The sequence below is a fragment of the Thamnophis sirtalis genome, unplaced genomic scaffold, assembly GCF_051295495.1.
Source record: "Thamnophis sirtalis isolate CommonGarterSnake01/CBP01778 unplaced genomic scaffold, rThaSir2_p1.2 scaffold_3, whole genome shotgun sequence".
NCBI lineage: Eukaryota > Metazoa > Chordata > Lepidosauria > Squamata > Natricidae > Thamnophis > Thamnophis sirtalis.
The window spans coordinates 89,865,383-89,888,728 of NW_028261383.1; the positions used below are offsets into that span (position 1 = coordinate 89,865,383).

The following is a 23,346-nucleotide window of genomic DNA, read 5'->3' on the forward strand; positions in this document are numbered from 1 at the left end:
TTGTGGGATTTTTATTTTTATTTTATTTTGTGATGCGCAGCCATCAGAATGAAGCATTTGTTTCACTGCACTCCTGTTTTCTCTACATCTGTACATTTGTCACTGAAGTGATTAAAGTTTCACACTAAGCCTTATGTCAGGGAAAAAAACATCTTTCAGAAGTGCACAAAAGCTAGAAGTATCTCAGTTACTGAGCAGCTTGCAGCAAAAGAAATGGTTTATCAGGAAGATGCCCTTTCTGTGCCATTTAAGGGCTATGCATTCAAATGTTTTTAAGATTTGTGGCTTTAAATAAGAAAAGGGCATTGTTACAAATATACAAAGGATTGGTTTAAAAATGTCAGACCCATTTCAGTGATTGTGCTGAACCATGATTTGAGCATATGTAACATCTTAAGTCCTAGCTCTTTTCCCAAACAAGATTCAGCAGATAGCTATGTACTTAAGGGTGTTATGTCTGCTCAGGATTTCCAAATACAGGTCAACATTAACTATGCACAAAATTTTTAAAAAGTAAAAAAGAATGTTGAGAAAGATATTGGAGTGAGCGGATTTGACAAGTGAAAGTTATTAAAATACCAAATGCTGAGCGTGTAAAATACAACAGGGCTTATGTAATTGAATAATTTATTGCCATATTGTGAGTTATACTGATGAGAACAGTGAAGAAGTTGAACGATCCAGAAAGCTACTAGAGGCTGGCAAAGTGAAAAGGACTATCTGCCTTGAGTTTAATCTTGGCACGTGTAAGTAGTGTGCCACCCTCTTGACAATCGAAAATTTCAGACTTGTGTGATCAGCTGTAGCCTGGCAGCCACAAAAAATCATAGTCTGCATATTTTGATGTCAGTAGATTACTGTATTGTAGCTGTGTGGTATATGCTGAACCATTAATGGTGTATACCGTTATGTTAAGAGTTTGCTAATGTAATACATTTCAATAAAAAGCTGTTTAAAGACTCAGTGTTGTTCAATGGAAGCTGTGTTTGGGAGAACTGCGTTGCTTGCTAAATCTCAATGCATATGGTAATCGGTAGGATTATTTTTGGATTCAGGGCCTAGCATGTCTGTGAGTTGCAAGCTGGCTGGTCACATGTTTATGTCTTTTCCCTTTTTCACTTCTCCCCCCCCCCCCCCATCCTACTTGGAAATTCAAAATGACAGACACACTCCAGAATTAAGGCATCAAAAAAGGAGGAGACTGGTTTAGGAGATAGGGATGGTAATCTTATGTCCCCAGGGAACCAATTCTAGAAAATCAGAGAGCTGTGCTCTTAACCCTGCATTATGTTCATATTCATTTTAATTTAAGAGCCGAGGTGGCGCAGTGGTTAGAGAGCAGTACTGCAGGCCACTTCAGCTGACTGCTAACTGCAGTTCGGTGGTTCAAATCTCACCGGCTCAAAGGTTGACTCAGCCTTCCATCCTTCCGAGGTGGGTAAAATGTGGACCCAGACTGTGGGGGCAATATGCTGACTCTGTAAATCGCTTAGAGAGGGCTGAAAGCCCTATGAAGCGGTATATAAGTCGAACTGCTATTGCTATTTGCCCTGTAATCTGCCTTTCATTATAATAATTTTCAAGGAAAATCATATTAAATTTCTTGAGGGGATAAGAGATGGGAGAAAAAGAAGAAGAAAAAAGAATGTTGCTAGAACCCAAGATTAAGATTTAGGGCTTTTATCTACACAGAACACTGAGCATAAAAATGCCAAATGGATGTAGGTGATCTATGGCAATTGATATGTTTTAGTACAAATCAAGAAGGCAAACTACAAAGGAAGTTGTCCTTTCCAAGATCTATGGATGGAAAATATCCTATCCCGAGAACTGGAAGATACAAAACTTGCAAGAACTTGATTTTGCTATGGTTAAGCAAACTCATCTAGACTCATATAACCTGTATCTGTTGGGATACAATTTTGACATCATCACTTGGTTGGGGAGAAATATACATACCTAATTATTATCAATGGATTATTAATGTTGCACCAGGTACCAATTAAAGACCTCATGTAGGAGTTTACTCTCCTTCTTCCACTAACACCTACTGGAACAAGCCCTGGATCAAAGAAGAGAGCCACCATAGCACCATGCTTTCCCCAACATCCTAAAATAGTCCAGAAGAATACCATCTGATTTCAGTGATACTTGCCCTGGGATCTGGCACTGGATTCCTGCACCATGCATATGAAGATGATTTGAAATTGTGGCTAGTCCAGAAAGCAGTGACTCATGACGAGTGACATTTCTTGAGGTGACCTATCACTCACTATTTAATGGAATTGAAGGCTGCTGAAAGATGAAGGAGGGCTGGAATGGTTGCAGTCCTTCTGAGCCCACCAGAGATCATCAATAAGTGCAACTAGTGCTCTCACAGTACTGTGCGTCAGTGTGAAACCAAACTAAAAAGAGTCCAGATTACTTTGGAAAGGTGCAGAAAGCAACTGGCAAACAGTGAGTATCACTGAAATCAGAAATCAGATGTTCTCCAGGCAGGGGTGCAACCAATTAAAAATTCCACCCATGGTTGAGAAGTTATCTAGCATCATTGTTGACTCCAAAGCGCAACTCTTTAAACACCTTTTTTTTACTAGGTTTATCCAGAAACCTGAAATGGTTAGGGCTGCTTTATGAAGAGCAAAGATAAAAGTCCTGAAGCACACTCCTGTGCAATTTGCAACCATTGCACAGCCTTAGATCCTAAACAGCAGGGGCTTAATCCGGTAACCATTGTCAGGTAATCCAGATTAGTAAAGGTAAAGGTTCCCCTCGCACATATGTGCTAGTCGTTCCTGACTCTAGGGGGCAGTGCTCATCTCGATTACAAACCCGAAGAGTCAGCACTGTCCAAAGACATCTCCATGATCATGTGGCCGGCATGACTAAATGCCAAGGGCGCACGGAATTCTGTTACCTTCCCACCAAAGGTGGTCCCTATTTTTCTACTTGCATTTTTAGATGCTTTCGAACTGCTAGGTTGGCAGAAGCTGGGGCAAGTAACGGGAGCTCACTCCGGTATGTGGTGCTAGGGATTTGTGGTGGGTTTCAAATCCCATTCCAACCGTAACGGTTGGAATGGGGCTGGTGGCATCCTCATGGATGCGTGCAGCGTGTGCATGCATCTTAGCGCCTCCGCGACGCTCCAGCTGCTCCGCGAAGTGTCGTGCAGGTGCTGTACGCACCATGCACCTGCATGGAAGCCTTTAAACACTGGTAAGGAGCTCGGGTGGGTGAGTGGGCCCTCTGGAGCACCATTCCGGTGAGCACCATACTGGAACAGTATCCGATGCTCTGGGCTGGCTCCGATACGTGCGTACCTGGGCATACCACCTGCAACCCACCACTGATACACACACAGAGAGAGCACACACACATACAGAGAGCGTATAATATAAAATATTATATATAGCATGTTATATAACAACCTTAGACATCACAGCCCACCATCCCCTCAGCAAAAGCCAGTTTGATTTTCGTTTTAGTTCTGCTAAGCAAATGCAAACATCTCGGTCGCTCTCAAGAAAAATAACCGTCTGATAAATACGACCCCAACGCTGGGGATTTCTTTGGCCGCAATAAACTAACCAGAGCGAATTGGGGGGGGGGGAGGGGGGAGAGAGAATGCCTGGCCTCCTGGGCTGCCCTGTGCCAGCCGCGCCGCTAGGAGGCGCAGCCGACAGACGCCGCCGAACTTGCTCGTTCTGACGGCAGCGTAAGCGGCCCCGTGACCACCTGTGACCGCTGGCCCGAGCGCCGATTCTGAGAGGGGAGCCAGCCCGAGCGGCCGAGGGCAGTGGTGGCGGCGGTGGCTGGGCAAGCGGGGCCGCATCAGCAACGCCATCACCATGTGGCTGAGCCCCGAGGAGGTGCTGCTGGCTAACGCGCTCTGGATCACCGAGCGGGCCAACCCTTTCTTCCTCCAGCAGCGGCGGCGGGGCCACGGCAAAGGGGGCGGCCTGACCGGTGAGTGGACCCGGAGGGAGGGAGGGAGTGGCCGCCGCCGCCACCGCCGCCCGTATGGACGTGGCCCCGAAAGGTCCGCCCTGAGAATAGGAGGCGACTTGCGGATGGGCCGGGGCCTAGGTTCGGAGAAGCCTCCTTGCCAGGGGGGTCTTGACATCCTCTTGAGTAGGTTTGCGTCCCCCCCCCCACGATCTGCACATCTGCACCGAAGAGTTTAAAGCGTGACACGGAGCAGCCTCGATCGGTTCCAGAGAGGCCTCTTTTCTTAATGCTTTGATTGGCAAGACCTCTCCCCCGCCCCCCTCCAGTCGGTTTTCTGGAGATGCTTCTGGCTGGAGAAAGTGTTAACCCATAAACGTTTCTGTTTCCTTTGACAGGCTTGAAGGATTAATTATGTGCCATCCGGTCTTTATACTAGTAATTGGCATCCTCTTTTTTCAGAATAGGCCTTTCTTTGAAGGCTGATATTCTATTCTGTTGTTGGGTTCCTTAGGTTATGTTGTACCAGGCACCTACCCGAAAATATATAGAGGGGATGTTTTGTGGGCTTATCTTTCCATTGGAATATCTGGGATTGCTGAAAATCTTATTTTCAGAGATAATAAAATTATATTCAACCTAAAAGTTACGGTTTTCTTTATAAAATGGAAGCTTTGAATTGCAGAGGTATTATTTAGATTGGTTATGGCTACCCATTCCAAAAGATTCTACTTTCATTAGTTTAAAGGGCTTCCATATTGATGATCGCTACCACCACCATTCAACAATACTTCCCCGGTTTTGTTTTGTTGTTACTTCAATCTTTAACTTTTCAAATGCATTTTGTTTGAGAGATGGGCGGTGGTGGGCCAAAAAGAAGAAGTAGTAAAAAAAAAAAAAACAGGAAATTTCTGAATAGCACACAATGTGTAGAGCTAAAATGAATTCCTTGGCACTATGAAATTCACATATATGATATAGATAATCGGGGTAGATGAACGGACAGACAGACAGACAAACAAACAATATAACAAACATATAAACAAAAAATTTAAAGATGCAACTCCGGCCACTAGGTCTTTTCCTGATATTCTATAACAATATGCAAAACTAGAAAGTCACAGATACAATGTAGATAACTTTAAACAAGATAGTGTTGTTATTTTTCTTTCAGAAATCTAGTCCACCCTCAACATGGGAACTCTGGGTGACTTTCTGATCACTCTTTTTAAACTCAACCTAACTCACAGGGTTGTTGTGGAGAGAAATAGGATGAGGAAAACTGCACACGCCACTTTAAGCTTGTGTAGAAGATGTGGAATGTTAACAAAATAAATATGTCCACATTTTAAGTTCAGACTCCATATTTTGTAAATATGTTTCTTATAGGCAGCAATGAACTAAGAAGTCTGATACAGAGAGCTTGTAATTTTGTATTTTGTAATTTTAATTTTGACTTTGATAATGTCAACCGTTACAGCCATATACTTGACTCTACAGTTCTTAAGTGCTAATAAGGGTTAAAACTGGATAACAATTAAAACAAAATTCCAGTAGCCTATGGATCAGGTGGGAGCAAACAACTTCACATTTCATATTTAACCGTATTAGTAATGTAGGTGCCTGGAGGCCCTACTTCAAGGTAAATCCCCTGAAGGCAGACAGGGTCAGGACAGGGAAGCCCTGGGATGGGAGTTGGGGAATGTTGTTCAGAGACCAGGATTAGTCTTGCAAGTTTTATTGTCTTGAATAAATTTCCAAGGTAGTTTAAAAAAATAACAAACCCATAAAATGGGAATTGGTATGTCACTTATCCAATACTAAAAAGTCAGCCAGTTTGATACAGTGGTTAAAACACCAGGCTAGAAACCCAGGAGTTCTAGTCCTGGCTTTGACACAAAGCCAGCTGCATGATTTTGGGTGACTTTCTCAGTCCTAGGAAGGAGGCAATGGCAAACCATTTTGGGGAAATTTTGCAAGGAAACTGTAGTGACTTGACATGGCAGTCGAGCCCAAACTGATTCAAAGGCACACATATGAACACCCAAACCCATGCAAACCGTGGCGCAGTGGTTAGAGTGCAGTACTGCAGGCTACTTCTGCTGCCTGCCGGCTGCCTGCAATTTGGCAGATCGAATCTTACCAGGCTCAATATTGACTCAGCCTTCCATCCTTCTGAGGTGGGTAAAATGAGGACCCAGATTGTTGGGGGCAATAGGCTGACTCTGTAACAGCTTAGAGAGGGCTGTAAAGCTCTCTGAAGCGGTATATAAGTGTGAGTGCTATTGCTATTAAATTGCTTTCAAAATGGCTAATCTGCTACCATGACAGGCGTTTAGAGGTGGATATTGGAATATTGCCATTTGTGAAATCATCCAGATCTTTGACTAATCTGGTTTAATATACCATTGAAAATGTCATGGAAATATTCTGTCCCTAGGATGCACTGTTATGCAGTGTGTACAAAAAGTACCTCTAAAAATGTGTATCAAGATTTACTAAATCATACTCATACCCATAATAGTGCTGTAGTAAAACAGTTCTTTCTATGTGTATTTAATTGAATTCATTTGGGTAGAGAAAACAACTAAATATTTAAATTTTATGTTAAGCAATAAGTATTGTGGTTACAAGTCTGTTAATATAAAATCAGGTTTTAAAAAAACCGTATTTTTCACTCCATAAGATGCCCCCGACCATAACACCCACCTAGGTTATCTTACAGATTTTAATGATTAATTTATTAAATCTCAATTTCCTTTGAAAAACTCCAGATGAATACAGTACAGTAATTGGATAGATTACACGTACAGCTTGTTTACAGATGCTTTATTTGTTTCACAACTGCTTTGTTTGACAATTGACCATACCTTACTAGTTTATTTGCTTCATTAGTAAATGACCCTTCCATTGTATAAATGTTTTCAGCAGTTACTGGAAACTCCCTTTTCTCTAATCTAATCTCAGGGACAAGAAATGCCCTTCCTAATGCTTGTGGGGAGTTTGGAATTTGCGGCAGATATTTTTTTTTTTTTGTACCCTAGGAGAGAAACGTGCTGCTACCTAGGATTGAAACTTTTGAGTCAGAGGCAGGCATCTTCACCACTAGCCCACCTAAATAGGGACCTTCTGGAAGATGCTCAGCTGTGGATTTAATCTATTTGAAAATGAAAAAAAAAACATTCATTTTAGATTGGGAGATTGGTCACTGAAAATCCTCTCTGAATGAGTCATACGATATACTAAATTTTGGTTTAGTGTAATGAGTAAATCCATCTTTTTTTAATTAAGCATACATTTAATTGGTCAGCAGCTGAGTGTAGAAATTGCATGTGGGCAAATACAAAAAGGAGTTTGTTTGAATTCAAATTGGAGATGAAGCTTTACTAACATACATTTAACTTATCATTAGGTATTATCTATGCAATAATTGTCTCCTAATTTAATAATCCTTGGTTATTCTTGTTTATTAGAGGAGTGACTTGTACATATCTCTTGTCACTGTAGATTAGTGAAAATCATTGTCTATAATAGTCAGTGAGAAAGACCTTGGGAGAGGGGCAAAGAGTTTCTTATTTTAAAAGGGTGAGATAAGAGGCAGCATAGCCCATAATGGATGGAGAAGAAGTTCAGAAGAAGCCCTCCCTAAGTTGTCAAGTTGTCAAGATGATAGCAGGAGCATTTTACTTTCAGACATGCAAGATTCTGGTAAAATAGTTTTACAATTAGTTTATCTTGTCTTTCCTATCTGGTAAGGCTGATATTATTTTATCAATCATTGAACTGAATTATAAACCACAAGTCCAGTCAACATCTTATATGATATAGCGAAGAAGCTGTACTGCTACATTTGAACGTTGTTCCCCAGTTGGTTTATAAGCTTTAGAAAGGTTCTGGTTGAATATTTACTAAAAATTGCTGTAGTAAATAGAAGAACTTCAGAGAAGTTCTTACAAGCTGCGTTTGGCCCATGATCCACAGGCTCCCCATCCCTGCTTTGAGCAGTTTCTTCCATCAGGTTTTAGCAACATGCACAAATATTACTTGCTAGAAAAATTGTCTTCGTAGCACTGCAAAATTTATTATCAGCTATGTGAACATTTTCTCAGAATTTTGAATAATTATTCTTTAAAACTCAGTGTACCCTTAATTTTTCCCCCTAATAGCATAGAATCAAAATATTGGAAAGGCCATTTAAGCTGTTGAGCCCAATGTCTTGCTCAGTGCAGGATTCGAAAGTTAAAAAGACCTTGGCAGATGATTGTCTAGACCAGTGTTTTTCAAGCTTTAAAATGGACAGACTTCAGTTCCCAGAATTCCCCATCCTGCATTCCCAATTCTGAAAGTTGAAGTTCATGCATCTTACAGTTGCCAAGTTTGGGAAATGCTGGTCAAACCAGCTTGAACATATCAAATAAAGTGGATTCCACCATCTGTCTTGGTCATGCCAGACAAAAGCACATCATTTCCTTTATTTGTTTAGCATATGATGAGAACATGACAGAAGAGAAGTAAACATATACACACAACCCACAAGATTTTATATAAAACTTCTATGGGGGTACAGCAGTGGGCTGGATGTTCAGTTCAGCTATCCAGGCGATCGCCTCGGGTATGCAGATCTTCATGCAGATCTTCTAGGAACCAAAGAGCGCACATTATGGGAATCTTGCACAATATGTTTAATAGTTTGCATATCAGAACCACAATCGCAACAAGGGGAAATCTTTTCATCCCCACTGATATTATTTCCTTTAAAAATCAAACATGTAAATTGCCAACAGTAACGGTTTCAAATTGGTTTTTTCTCATCATTGAAACATCCAATTAGAGTTGGATCCACACATTTTCAAATTTATAATTTACCCTCTTTTAAAATCTTATGCTCAATATACATGATTACATTGTATTTTGTTTTAATTAGATAGTGTCCATAATATTTTTTTCTGCATTTTCATTGTCTTAGGACTGCTCGTGGGAACTTTGGATGTAGTTTTGGACTCCAGTGCTAGAGTTGCTCCTTATAGGATCTTGCATCAAACACAGGATTCTCAGATATATTGGACAGTGGCTTGTGGTAAGTTCTGATACATAATCGGGCAAGCAAAGAGTTTTTAAACACAAACTGATGAATATTTCCTGTTTTGCCCAGTTTCAGCTACTCATATATTAGAGGTGTTTGGCATGGAAACGCAGACCTTTAGTTTAGGACTCTCTAATAAAATGAGGGACAAAAACTCCTGATCCGAATAGAAATTTAAAAGAAAATGACTTGACAAAGGACTGTCTAATATAAACATTTTCATCCTTTTATATATCTGTCACTTTTAGTATGTGAAAGCTTTGTTTATATCTTCTCTCTGATTGTTCTTAATCTCTGTCTAGGCTCAAATCGTCAAGAAATTACAAACCATTGGGAATGGCTAGAGAACAATTTGCTCCAGACTCTTGCAATCTTTGACAGTGAAGAAGATATCACTACCTTTGTCAAGGGTAAAATACATGTAAGAGGTGTTCTTCTTGCCACATTCCTTAATAAATGAAAGACAAACTGTTGAGAGCTATAGATTTTAAACCTCCATGTAAAACTCAGTGGGACAGATATTCATAGTATAATATACATTAAATAGGGATTTTTCAAGGACCACCCATAGAGATTGCTCACTAGTATCACTTTGCCTGAAGCTTCTAGTTAACTGCTTTAATATTTCACTGTATAATTAAAGTGCTAATAGCGTATGTCGACTTCCATTAGGAGGGAAAAATCTTGAGAGTTTTGTTGATTCTTTCTTCTTCCTGTATCATTATTCTTTTTCACTTCTTTTTTTCCCCACTACCCGTGTTTTCCCCAAACTAAGTCCCATCTTATTTTCTTCTAGGCTTGAAAATAAGCGCTCAGGCTTATTTCAGGCAGGTCTTATTTTTTTTCAGTGCAACGATTGTGGGGACCAACACGAGAGGGAGAACAGCTACCGCTGGCCCCACCCTCTCCATTTCACTGTCTGCTTGGCCGCGGCTGCAACGGGCCAAACTCTCAGCATGCCCCCACCTCCACCCACCGTGACTGCTGGCCCAGCTGCTGCCGGGACACTTCTTGTGCTGTGCTGGCCGCCAAGCGGCTAGCCACTCTGCTGCTGGCCTCACGAGGGCTCTTTGGCCCCTGGCAGGGCAGGTGGAGGCCGGAGCATGCTGAGAGCTTGGCCCCGATTGAGGCCGTGGGCAAGCAGACGGAGATGGAGAGTGTGGGGCTGGTGGTAGCTACCCAAACACTTTTCTTCCAGACAGAGAAATGACAGAGACTCAAAGCTTTGGGTGCTTGCAAAGGGGACAGTTTGAAGCAGAGCAATTAGTTCCATTTCAAAGTGTCCCCTTTGCAAGCAGACAAAGCTTCGTCTCCCTCTGGGCAAAAAGTATGCAGCAGGGCCAAGATGCAATCCCAATGAACCACCCGCTCTGTCCCATCATCTCTCAGCTTGCCTTCGGCTGCACAGAACAAAAACCCATGTGGGGCATTGGGATCACGTGCCTCTCCATGCCTCTACGTCCATCTGCTGCCGGTGCCACCATGCAAGCCTCCCATGAGTCAGCAGCCATGCAGCATGTCCGGATCACCATTCTTCTGTCGTCGTCCCCCACCTTCATGCTCGGACTTATTGGTATTTGCACTGTGCCAAGGGGACAGCGGGCTGCAGCTTCTGCTGGACACTGTTGTCCCCTGCGTGCTCACCACCTCTTGTGCGCACATCCCCTGGGCTTATTTTTGGGATAGGGCTTATGTTAGGTCTTATTTTCAAGGAAACACAGTATATATTCAAAATGGACAGTGATTGAATATGTGTGTGTGTGTGTGTGTGTGTGTGTGTGTGTAGAGAGAGGGGAGGGAGAGAGAGAAGGCATCAGAATTTCATTTTTTTAATGTGTGCCATTGTTTTCACAGAAAAAAGTGACAGTATATGTTATCTTCTTTTGTGCTCCGTTATTTCCTGCACCATTTTCTTTATAGGCAGGGAAGCATTTCAGATGTTTCTGTACAATCTGTACAATACAACAGAAATAAATGTAATTCATATATAATAGCAATAGCAGTTAGACTTATATACCGCTTCATAGGGCTTTCAGCCCTCTCTAAGTGGTTTACAGAGTCAGCATATTGCCCCCACAGTCTGGGTCTTCATTTTACCCACCTCGGAAGGATGGAAGGCTGAGTCAACCTTGAGCCGGTGAGATTTGAACCCCCGAACTGCAGCTAATAGTCAGCTGAAGTGGCTGCACTCTAACCACTGCGCCACCTCAGCAGGTAATTCAGGCAGGTGGATTAAAAGTGAGGCCACAATAATTAAGAGCCATCAATATGCTAACATAATTTTCAGAGCATTGAATATGGAGTTTTGAACATTGAAAAATTGTGCATGCACACAAAGAAGTGCAATTCCAGAGGAATATTTGTGTTTAATGGTGAACTAATGCAACAAATGAACGAGCACTCATTTTTACTTGCCACTTTTTCCTTCAGGGAATTATTGCTGAAGAGAATAAGAATCGACAGCCACAGGGGGAAGAAGATCCTGGCAAATTTAAGGAAGCAGAACTGAAGATGCGCAAGCAGTTTGGAATGCCTGAAGTAGAGAAACTTGTCAATTACTACTCTTGCAGTTATTGGAAAGGACGTGTCCCAAGACAGGGCTGGCTGTATCTCACTGTTAATCATCTCTGCTTCTATTCCTTCCTTTTGGGCAAAGAAGGTAACCTGTCAGTGAGATGTCTCTTATTATTTAATGTTTCAAACATTTATTAAATCTGATAACATTGCCTCTTTCAACCTGCTTTTTGATTAGGGAACCACAACTAACACTCGCACTGCTCTGACAATAAGTTGCACAATTCCCATATCTCTCCCAGTGGATCTGAAATATGCATCTTTTTAATCTTATTGTTTTATTAGAGTCCAGCAATGGGCAGTTGGCTATTTCACATCAATATTGCTAAAATATCTGTAAATTATTTTAAAGGATTTGCCTTATAATTCTCTATGACAGTAATTGATGAATTGGGTTTACTTGTTTCCGCAGTGACCCTTATAGTGCAGTGGGTAGATATAACACAGTTAGAGAAGAATGCTACCCTTCTGTTTCCTGAGTGCATCAAAGTGAGTACCAGAGACAGTGAACTCTACTTTTCTATGTTCCTCAACATCAATGAGACCTTCAAATTAATGGAACAGTTGGCCAACATTGCCATGCGTCAACTATTTGATAATAAAAGGTTCACGGAGGACATGCTGCTTCCCAAACCCAGCAAGCCACTCAAGAATATCTCAGCACTCAAGAGGTAAGCATGTATAAGAACCTGTGTTCGATTGTCTTCCCAAGGTTTTAGGACACCTTCAGACAAGGTGTAGGCACTCTCTGATTGGCTTCAGTCCAAATAGAAGCTGCCTCAAATGTTTCCATAACTAAGAACAAAAACAAACTATATTTCCTTTGTACAGAGAGAATGCCTTTCACCAACCCGGCGAATTGTAACTCTCTTTATAACTAAATAACATGCCTTTTTCTATAGTGTGAAAATGTTGTTTTTTCTAAGCATTTTCTTTCTTTTAGAGTGTACTTTGGGGTTGGTGTGTATATGTACACAGATGCATATAATTTCATACACATAAAAGGTCTAGGCACATTTATTGAGGAACAAAACATATCCAGCATTGATTTCAGCTGTGGTGGTTGATGCTAAATTGATAAGACTGGAAAGCTAGGTATTACATAGTACTTGTGTATATAGTTATCCTTTGTTTTCTGCCTGTTTTTCTATGGGATATCTTCTGTTTTGTGCTTTTTAGTATGACTTGCAAATATAACGCCCTTTTTTTCCATTTTCATGTTTACAAATGAAAAGAAATTGAAAATATGCAACCAGATAATAATCCAAGGAGGTTCTTTCTAATCTGCCCAATTATTTCAAGGCCATTCTTGATCTGAATTGCAGGAACATGAGTCTGATTGAAATCTCAAGTACAGACTACCGTATAATATGCACCTTTTTTCCACTCAAAAAAGAGGCTGAAAATCTGGGTGCGTCTTATACATCGAATACAGCATTTTTTGCTTCCCGAAGCCCCACCTCTTCACCAAAATGGTCGTGCATACCCTTATGGAGGCTTTCAGAGAGCTCACGGGGGCTGGGGAAGGCAGAAATTAGCAAAAAAACGGGCCATTTTTGCCCCCGCAGCCCCCAGCAGCACTCTATAAGCCTCCATAAAGCTATGCATGCAATTTTCTTGATGGAAAACAGCCTCATTTTTGTGAAAAATGGCCTGCTTTTTGCTCCTTTTTAAACCCTTCCCCCCCAGGAGCACTCTGCAAGCCCCCCTCCCAAGGCTATTCATGTCTTTTTTTTACGGGGGATGAAACGTTTTTGGGAGGTTTTCAGAGTGCAAAAACTTTTTTTTTCCTTTTGGAAAGCTCTTTAACTGATTGATGAGAATTACATTGATCAAGTACTGTGCCAGCAGAAACACCTACCTGTCTACTGTATTTCTCTATATATATATTTCTCTCTCACTAACCTTGGTGCATCTTATACTCCGGTGCTCTGAAAAATATGGTAAGCTCTGAACTTTCTGCATTTTCTTCCCAATGTCTCATAAACACATGCTGGATTTCTGTCCTTGTATTTTTCCTAGAGATGTCAGGAAAAATGGAGATATGAAACTTGTAGATGATATTTGAATTTGCATTTTTCTTCTTCCCATGCAGCCTATTTATATCCCCAAAATTTATTTATGTAATTTTGTTATAGATATGAAATTGCTTTCCAGAATATAGTATTGCTCTTTCTGTTGTTCCACTAAATTTTCTTATATTTCTAACTATGAAGTCATGGGTAGAAATCCCCACATGGAACCTCCATAATTAAGCACTGGTTTTTTTCCCCAGTACTCTTTATTTAGATAATTTACATAGCTGACCATCTTAAACAAGTAACTGGACAGAAAACAGATAATGCAACAGATTGTTATAAAGTTAATATAAATTAAACAATTATAATTACAATAATCATAATATAGTAATCAAGTCACCACAGAAATACTAAATACACAATATTATCACAATACTTACGATTACAATAATGCCTGAAAATCTTGGTCATTGAGTGAAGTGGTTGTTAAGTGAGATGCCACACGACCATTTCTCTCAATGATTGCAATTCTGGTTCTCCTAGTTGCAGTCGTTAAGCAACCACATGGGTTATTAAGTAGAACACCATGGAAATGGCGATCACATGGTCGCAGGGAATTTGGCATCCTGTAATAAATGCAAACTGGTTACCAAGCATTTGAAATGTCCTGTAACCGGGGGAGTCTAGTATGACATTTTACAATGGCCAAAAAGTACCTGTTCTGAGGCCATTGTGACTGCAAGTGGTCATTAAACAACCAGTTGTAAGTTGAGGACTACCTGGATCTGTACTAGGGATTTTTGGCAATCAGTGGTCAAATATGACAATATCTGTGTTTGGTGGAAATTCTTATTTGAAACTATTTTGAAAAAGGATTGTGCATGATTGAAGGTAAAGTTCAAGACATCTGAAGGGGACATGTTAGAAAAAGACTGTTGTAATGGATTTCTCAGTAATTACCCCATCGCATATATATTTCATTTTCTTTAGGGATCTGGATGCCAGAGTCAAAAATGAATGGTACCGTGCTACTTTTCGATTGCCAAAGGATGAACGGCTTGATGGGCACACAGACTGCACTTTGTGGACCCCATTCAATAAAATCCACATTCTCGGCCAGATGTTTGTGTCCAATAACTATATATGTTTTGCTAGCAAGGCAGAAGAGGCATGTCATCTCATAATACCACTTAGGGAGGTGAGAAGTTGTTTTTGATAATGAATTATTTTGAGAGCCCAGCATTTAGTTATTGGATTAATTTTGAAGGATTTCCTTGAAGATAGTAGGATTTTGGTTTTGAATCTCAGTATATTAGTCCATTGGTTAAATAAGCAAGTCTCTGGGGTGATGAAAACAAGATCCATATCGATATACACCATTTATCCCTTTATGTATGCTGTAGGTTACAATTGTTGAGAAAGCGGACAGCTCCAGCATTTTGCCTAGCCCACTTTCCATCAGCACTCGAAGCAAAATGACCTTCCTCTTTGCCAACCTGAAGGATCGAGACTTCCTAGTACAGAGAATTTCGGACTTCCTACAGAGGACTCCGTCAAAGCAAACATGCAGTGACATAGGGCAAAAGACGAGTGACCATGCCTCTGAGGTACAGTGCCAGCAATGAGCTTTGAAACTATCTTCTATAAATATTTATAAAATTCTGGCAGTTGATTGTGATTTCTATTATTGACAAGGCCTTGGAACTGATTAGATCGCATTGACTGCCTCAGTTCCCAGAACAAGAAGGAAAACCATTGAGATCTCTATCTAAAGTCGTTGAGGGAGGGAAGTAGCTCGAGATTAGAGCGTATGGAGTCATTCCATTCTGATTGACATTTCATTCCATTCCATTGCTCCCTTGATGTTGCATTTGGAATTGCCTTAATTTTATCTGAATTTGTGAACAGCGGATCAGGTTTGACTGTCACTAAGGTACTGACTAGCTATTTAGAGAAGGATTTCTAATCCTGTTAGATCTGTTTGTCACGATCAGAAGTCAAGGACACCTTCATATCTGGATTTCTTCTGCTGTCTCAAGTGGCTGCCTGAAAGGCCTTGCAAAAATTTTTCATTCATTTACCACTTTGTTTTTCCCAGTTTGTTTTGGCCATTCTGTTTATCCTTCTTCTGCAGCCAAGTTTTTGATCATTAGTGAGCTTTCAACATTGTGGTACCAATCTGAAATTATTTGTTTAACATTGAAAAGCCAGGAATGCTTAATAAATAAACCTTGAATAAAAATAAATATCAATGAAAGTGTGGATGGGGTACTTATTTAACTGCCTGGGTAGCCACATAAACCAGAGCAGAGGGACTCTAGCACTAGTATCTCTCATTAAAAGAGTGAGGGTACAGGTGGGATCTGTCAACTTGAGGACCTCAATGATACCTGACAGAATAAATAATATTTGTCAGGGAATTGTCAGGAAATACAAATGAAATATAGTTTTATACAAATAAATATATTTTATATCAATATATACAACAAACTGTATAGTCAGGCAAAGAGGAACATCATGAGGTAAATCACAGAGCACACAGAAAAAAGGGAAACTGTCTCCACACCCACAGTAACCAATCACAGCACAGATTGCCTCATGCAGGAGCTGTCATTCTCCAACCAATTAACCACAACTGTTATGTTCTGGCTCACTGCACAACCCCATTGCTGCAGCTACTAAATTTAAATATCTTAACAATATTGGATTGCTTGAATGAACACATTAATCTATTTGCAGATAATATGGTCTCATTTAGGATGACCTGCCTATGTTGAAGAATATGTTACTTAAACATTGCTGCTACTTAAGTTGGAGGTTGCTACTCTAAGTTCATTTTTATTTCTCCAGAATCACACACTAAGTGCCCTGAGCCTGTTCAATGCGTTCTACAGAGCATTAAAAGGAATGGCCACTTTGTTTTATCAGAAGTATTACCTATGCATGTACTTACATGTGCAGGTAACAAATAGATAGCTGTGACGAGTCTTGAGGAAGAAAGGTAGCCATATGTTAGTGAAGTGCCCCTTACTATCCAACATGTTTTGTTTTTCTCAGATAGAAGTGTTGCTGTTTATTGATTATGAAAGAAAGCAAAGCAGATGTCAGCACCAGGAAAATCAGAAGATCCAGGCAGTTCAAATGTGTATAAAGTTTTATTGTAAGCTTAAGCTCTTTGCAAGAACCTAAACTACTAATAGTCAAGAGAAATTAGTGAGAGTTAAGAATAGAAAGGAAATCAAGATGGGCTGGACTTCAATCTCTTGTGGGTGTGAAGGGACTGATGACTGATAATGCGTTTGTCTCCTCCCTTGGGCTCAGCCTGGTCATCTCCTACAGCAGCAGACTTTTGCTAGCAGTAGAAAAGCTAGCTGAAATTTTAGATCAATTTCCTACTAATAGCAGTTTCTTAAATAATTATTTTCCATATAAAAGACTGGATTGATAATTCATTGTTATTCTACGTTAGAATGACAGTGACAGGGAATTAATAAGCCTATCAATTATCCCCCCCCCCGAATATTAAATTTTGATTTAAACCTTGCATTTGTAAGGTATACATATAATTACAAACACATTGCAAATATGAGCTTTATGTTACTATATTTTGTAGGAGTTCCAGGGTTAACCATGGCTTCCTAATGGCTACATATATCATGAATAAAGAATTGTTGCTCTGTAATATATATGATGATCGTATTCCATATTCTACGAATATCTTAGATGATCTAAATGAGGGTGAAGGCATTAATGGCAGTGCCATCAATAATGTATTGTAGCCATAATGGATGTCTTCCTAGCACATTATTGATTGCACTAGAAGTCCAAATAGCCTTCAGATTGCTGTTGAACCTGCTTGTATTTCCACATGTTTTGAGTTGTACATTTCTTTTTTAGGAAATGTCTCCTAACAGTCCTCCTGCAGACAGTCCTGCTTCTCCTCTCAACAATCAGCCTGTGAACTTTTGCACAGATGAAGTACCCACAGCATCTCAAGGACTGTTGAAATTGTTTGGGACCAATCCAGAGGAATCCTCTGGAATAAAATGGGTAAATTAATGATTTTTTAATCAATTCAGAAAATGCAGTGCATATAGTATAATTAAAACCCTTTTAATTATAACAACTCATAAGATTAAATTGTTACAGTATTAAGTGTTACATGGGAAAATATTTCAAACATATTCATCTAAATGTGAAGAACATAAATGAGTTATTGCAACTTCAACTTAATTTACTAAAATAATATATGTAGCTTGAAAATGTCTTCCTCTTTGGGTTGTTGGTTTTGAAAAGATGGAATAATATGTTTCTCTGGCTGGCATTTCTAAAGGGAGCTTGCTAGAGCTATTTGGAAGGAAGCTTGCTGGAAAGTGCTTGCCACACAACTGTCCTCTATGGAGGGCAATCCAGCTGTTGGTTAGTCTGGTGTGGGCCCTGGCAGTAAGCTTGTTTTTGGTACCAGTACTAAAGGTGCCCAATAGGGGTTTGTCACATTGCCTAGTTGCAGCTTTGTGACATTGTTTGATGCTACATGGCTAGATGAGTTGGGTGAGACCTAGGAAGGGAATTGGGATGTATGGAATTGGGATAAACCTCAGCCAGCTTAGTGAGAGGGGTTGGTGGGAGAGGCCAGTGTTGGTAGTTCATGTGAGGAATAAATTATTGAGTCCCTATGGCACTGGTGGTGATTAATTCATCCTTAAGAGACGGGGTGGTTCCTTCTCTAAGGGAGGTGTTGCTTTGTCCCTTTCTCAAGGAGCCATTGCTGGATCCCACCATAGTAGACAATTTTTGTCCAATGTCCAAACCTCCCTTCTTGATGTAAGATTATGGAGAAGGTGGTCATACATCAGCTTCAGTGAACTGTAGATGAAATGGATTATCTGAACCCTTTTCAGTTAAGCTTCAATTCTGGATATAACAGAAATGGCATTGGCTACTCTTTTGGATGATCTGTGACGGGTGCAGGATAAGGGTAGTGCATCCATCTCGGCTATATTTGACCTCTTATTGGCTTTCAGTACCATCAGACATAGCATCCTCCTGAATCAGCTCTGGGGATTGGGAATTGGTGGCACAGTATTGTGTTAGTTTTCTTCCTTCCTCAGGGGCCCATATAAGTCAGTATTGACCCAGAGATGAGAGAGCCTGTACTACGTATGATGCTGCAAGGTTTGGTGCTCTCTGCTCCTGTCATCTACATATGATTGTTATGGGAGATCATCCATCATCAGGAACTGAAATATCACCAGTGTGTTGATATTCAGTTATATTTTTCCACTCCTGATGAATTAGGCAATGCTGTAGATGCTTGATGGCTGTGTGGTCTGAATGGGGAGCAACAGGCTTCAACTGAATCCTGGCAAGACTGAGTGGCTTTGGTTTTTAGGGCCTTCTGGAACTGAGATTTTACCATCTGATACTAGATTCGATGGCACTGCTGCAGATATACCCAACTTGCAAACTGGGGGTCAAGGAGCAGATAGTCATTTCGAGCCGAGGTGGCGCAGTAGTTAGGGTGCAGCACTGCAGGCCACTTCAGCTGACTGTTATCTGCAGTTCAGCGGTTCTAATCTCACCGGCTCAAGGTTAACTCAGCCTTCCATCCTTCCAAGGTGGGTGAAATGAGGACCCGGATTGTTGTTGGGGGCAATATGCTGACTCTAAACCGCTTAGAGAGGGCTGAAAGCCCTATGAGGCGGTATATAAGTCTAACTGCTATTGCTATATTGCTATTTCTAGGAGGGTGTTTGCACAAGTTACAATCATTTCTGGATCATGATGCTCCTGCTCACATGTCTTAGTCACTTCTCTTATGGATTGTCCTAATGCATTCCACATGGAGCTACTCTAAGAGTATCTGGAAGCTTCAACCAGTCTAAAATGCAGAACAGGCAGTTATGTATACCCCAAGGAAGTCACATTTTATATCTCTACATTGATTGCCAAATTGCTTTCAAATCCAATTCATGTTGCCAGTTTGGACTTTTAAAGCCCTACATGATACAGAATGGGCCCAGATTATTTGAGGAATTGTCCCTTTGTGATCTACCTGCCATATTAGGTCTGGCAGGAGAGGCCTGCTGTGTGTCCCCCATCTATGAAAGAATTACATACAATGCGACCTAGAAGACAAGCCTTTTCTGCCATTGCACCTACCCTTTGGAACACCATTCCTTGTGAGGTGAGGTTAGCCCCACCCTTGTTGCCTTCTGGAAAGCCAAGTGTTTTTTTCAATAGGCCTGTGGATTCCTTGGTGTTAGGGACCTTGCATGATGGTGGTATTCTTCTGCTTGTGGTTTTGTTTTTAATCTATGCTTACTGTTTTAATTGGTTTTGCAGAAAGTTTTAATGGTGGGTTTTATCGTATGCCACTATGTGTGAGATGGCAAATTTGACAGATAAATAAATTAAATGTTGAAGATATCAGTAAGAAGAAACAAGGCTATGGATTTGAACCCTAAAGAACGTTTGTACAAGACCAAATCCATTAACATTAACTGTTCATATAAAAATACAGCTAAAAGTAGCAGCTCCTTTCTCATATTTTCCCCAAGCCTGTGAGGTGGAGTGGGCTGAGAGAGCGTGACTCCCCAAGGTCACTCAGCCGACTTCTATACCTAAGGGAAGATTAGAACTCATATTCTCCTAGTTTCTAATCCAGCACCTTAAGCATACTAGCTGTTAGTATTGTGTTCATTAAGACATGTTTACAACCATATTTTAAACATCTACAAAAGTTAACTTCTGAAATGGAATAGAGTGCTAATCTATGTTCTGACACAGTTATAGATTGAGATCGAATTCATTTTACAGTATGCCAATCTAGATAATACAGTTCAAGAACCATGCTAGTATTTTGCACTCTAATTCCTTTTTAATCAATTCAGAGGAAAACTTTTTGATATCATATTTCATGTATTTCTGTTCCAGTAGTTTTGTAAGTTACTATTAGAGATCAATGTTTATAAATTACTGAGAGAGTGAAAATGCTGCACTGGAGGGGAAGAAGAAAAATACTTGGCGCTACAGAAGTTTCCAGTGGCTTGCGGTGTCTGCAGCAAATCACAATAATGTCAGAATGCACTATCATGCATATGCCACCATTATGCATTTGCACCTATAAAATTCTGACAACATTGTGATTATGTATTTGTGATGCAAGTATGTAAGTCACAGCACACTTACACAGAGCCGAGGTGGCGCAGTGGTTAGAGTGCAGCACTGCAGGCTACTTCAGTGACTGCAGTTCTGCAGTTCAAATCTCACCGGCTCAAGGTTGACTCAGCCTTCCATCCTTCCGAGGTGGGTAAAATGAGGACCCGGATTGTTGGGGGCAATATGCTGACTCTGTAAACCGCTTAGAGAGGGCTGAAAGCCCTATGAAGCGGTATATAAGTCTAACTGCTATTGCTATTGCTATTTCATAATGATCATCACACCCAACTTATCATATCTCTCCTCAATATCCATAACAATGGTATGTTCCCTCTATCCTTTCTTCTTCAGGCAAAGGAGACAATGAAAGAAGAATCTTGGAACATTCATTTTTTTGAATATGGGAGAGGCATGTGTATGTACCGGACAGCCAAGACTCGTGAGCTGGTGCAAAAAGGAATTCCAGAGAGTCTTCGTGGAGAACTTTGGCTCCTGTTTTCAGGTGACATTCTTGCTAAATGTGCACAATAGATTTCTGACTTAAGGAGAAAATATTTTCCCCTGCTACATAGTTGCATAGTACTACTGGCATTGAAATGAAATTGCTCCCCAAACTTCAGGTGACTTGAAAAGTTAACAATTATTGTTCTTAGAGCTAACATTTCTTAGTTCTAAGCCAGTTGCTTTATACAATTGTGAAGCTTTTTTCCCCTCAAAGTATTTTTCTTTAAGTTTGCTAAAATGAGATGCAAAGTAAGTACTATACTTTAGAATAGAATAAAATAGAATAGAATAACAGAGTTGGAAGGTTGGAGGTCTTCTAGTCCAACCCCCTGCCTAGGCAGGAAACCCTACATCACTTCAGACAAATGTTAACCAACATCTTAAAAACTTCCAGTGTTGGAGCATTCACAACTTCTGGAGGCAAGTTTTTCCATGGAATAATTGTTCTATCAGGAATTTTTCTAAATATATCATTTTTATTAACATCATGCATTTAGTCCTCAGTGTAAACCAGCTGCAAAAGACTTGATAACCTGCAGGAAATCTTTTCTTTGTAGAAGCTTCAGCCTGAATCACACCTTGAGTGCAGTAGGCAAGAAAAATAATGTTTGTGTGTCAATATAGGGGCCTGGAATGAGATGGCCACTCACCCTGGGTATTACAGTGATTTGGTGAAACAATCTACGGGAAAGTATAGCCTTGCCACTGAAGAAATTGAAAGAGACCTGCATCGTTCAATGCCAGAGCACCCTGCCTTTCAGAATGAACTAGGAATTGCTGCACTTAGAAGGGTACTAACAGCATATGCTTTTCGGAATCCTACAATTGGATACTGCCAGGTAAGGGAGTGATATTTTTGGATTACCTAGTAGTTTGATGGTACTCCTTCTCACAGCTTAGCCATAGTTTGATTTTAAGTTCAGCCCCTATTCTTTCATGGGTAGGAAGATAGTAGACCACTATTTGGGCATGGTTGAGCAATCTGTGGGCTGTGTGATTCCCCAGCCTCTGTTTTGTAGACTTCTTTCATCTTCATGTGCTTCTTGAGAAAAAGGGATTCTACCCTGAAAAAGTTCTGGAGGGGGGGGGGGGGAAAGGAAGAGAAAGGATAAGTGAGATTATATAAGGGCATATAAGAATATCTCTCTTCCTCTTTCATTTCCCCAGTGAAATTTCAGGAGGAAGTTTTATTATCTCTTGTTTTATTATTATAAAAATTTACATAATATTTGGGTGCAGTGCTGTTTATACACTCTTGACTAGAGATTATTAACAAATTGATATTAAATAACTTAAACTTTTAGGATAAAAAGCTTGCATTAGGAATGATTAATTTCTAAATTGTTATGGTTGATATAAGATTGCTTAGATTTTACATCTAAAGCTGGGTGTGGCTGCAAAATACATTAAAATATTTATTATATAACAAAGGTTTCGATCTTGTGCTTAATATTTAACACTAAGGTTTCCTGATGTACCTATTTTCTCAAAGTAATTGTATAGAGCCAAGGATTTGATTCTGAGCTATACAATGCCCTCTTCATTTGTGATTATATCTGAGGCGCTGACAAATTGGAAAGCAAATAAATACTTGCTTTTTTAAATATGCTCCCTATCCAATATTAATGGTTATGTATGTGCATGTTTGTCTTCATATTTGTCAGGCCATGAACATAGTGACATCAGTACTGCTTCTGTATTGTAATGAAGAAGAAGCTTTCTGGCTCCTCGTAGCCCTTTGTGAGAGAATGCTGCCAGATTACTATAACACTAGAGTGGTTGGTAAGTCACTTTGAAAGCTGAGATTAATTGGCACAAAAGAATCTGAAGCAGTCAGAGTGAGATCTTTAGTTGCAAAATAGTTGGATAGTTGCCTTTAGGACAAGTAGATGAATGTTCGGAAGATTAGCTTCCTTGATTTTATATAATTAAAATAGTGTTAGAATTGCACAGTTCAAATTAATTACAGGAGCTGCCTTTTCATTTTCAAGTCTGGATAAAACCATAATAATTAAATCTTATTCAAACTTCTTAAAAAATGTTCCAGTGTTGAAATTCGTG

At 40.2% G+C, this 23,346-nt stretch overlaps 1 protein-coding gene across 2 annotated transcripts in view; it reads left to right on the forward strand.

Annotated features, from left to right (window-relative positions):
* Positions 1-3,741: 3,741 nt before the first annotated feature.
* Positions 3,742-23,346, forward strand: part of TBC1D9B (TBC1 domain family member 9B) — a 40,169-nt gene continuing 20,564 nt past the window's right edge. Inside the window, exons 1-11 of one of the 2 annotated variants that reach the window (XM_087709473.1) lie at positions 3,742-3,966; positions 8,912-9,022; positions 9,331-9,449; positions 11,459-11,687; positions 12,015-12,273; positions 14,611-14,818; positions 15,024-15,227; positions 17,518-17,670; positions 21,133-21,283; positions 21,910-22,124; positions 22,950-23,067. In XM_087709473.1, the coding sequence (XP_087565599.1) occupies positions 3,849-3,966; positions 8,912-9,022; positions 9,331-9,449; positions 11,459-11,687; positions 12,015-12,273; positions 14,611-14,818; positions 15,024-15,227; positions 17,518-17,670; positions 21,133-21,283; positions 21,910-22,124; positions 22,950-23,067 (1,885 nt within the window). In that variant the 5' untranslated portion in view covers positions 3,742-3,848. The remainder of the gene's footprint in view (positions 3,967-8,911; positions 9,023-9,330; positions 9,450-11,458; positions 11,688-12,014; positions 12,274-14,610; positions 14,819-15,023; positions 15,228-17,517; positions 17,671-21,132; positions 21,284-21,909; positions 22,125-22,949; positions 23,068-23,346) is intronic. The other variant, XM_087709474.1, reaches the window with a different exon arrangement.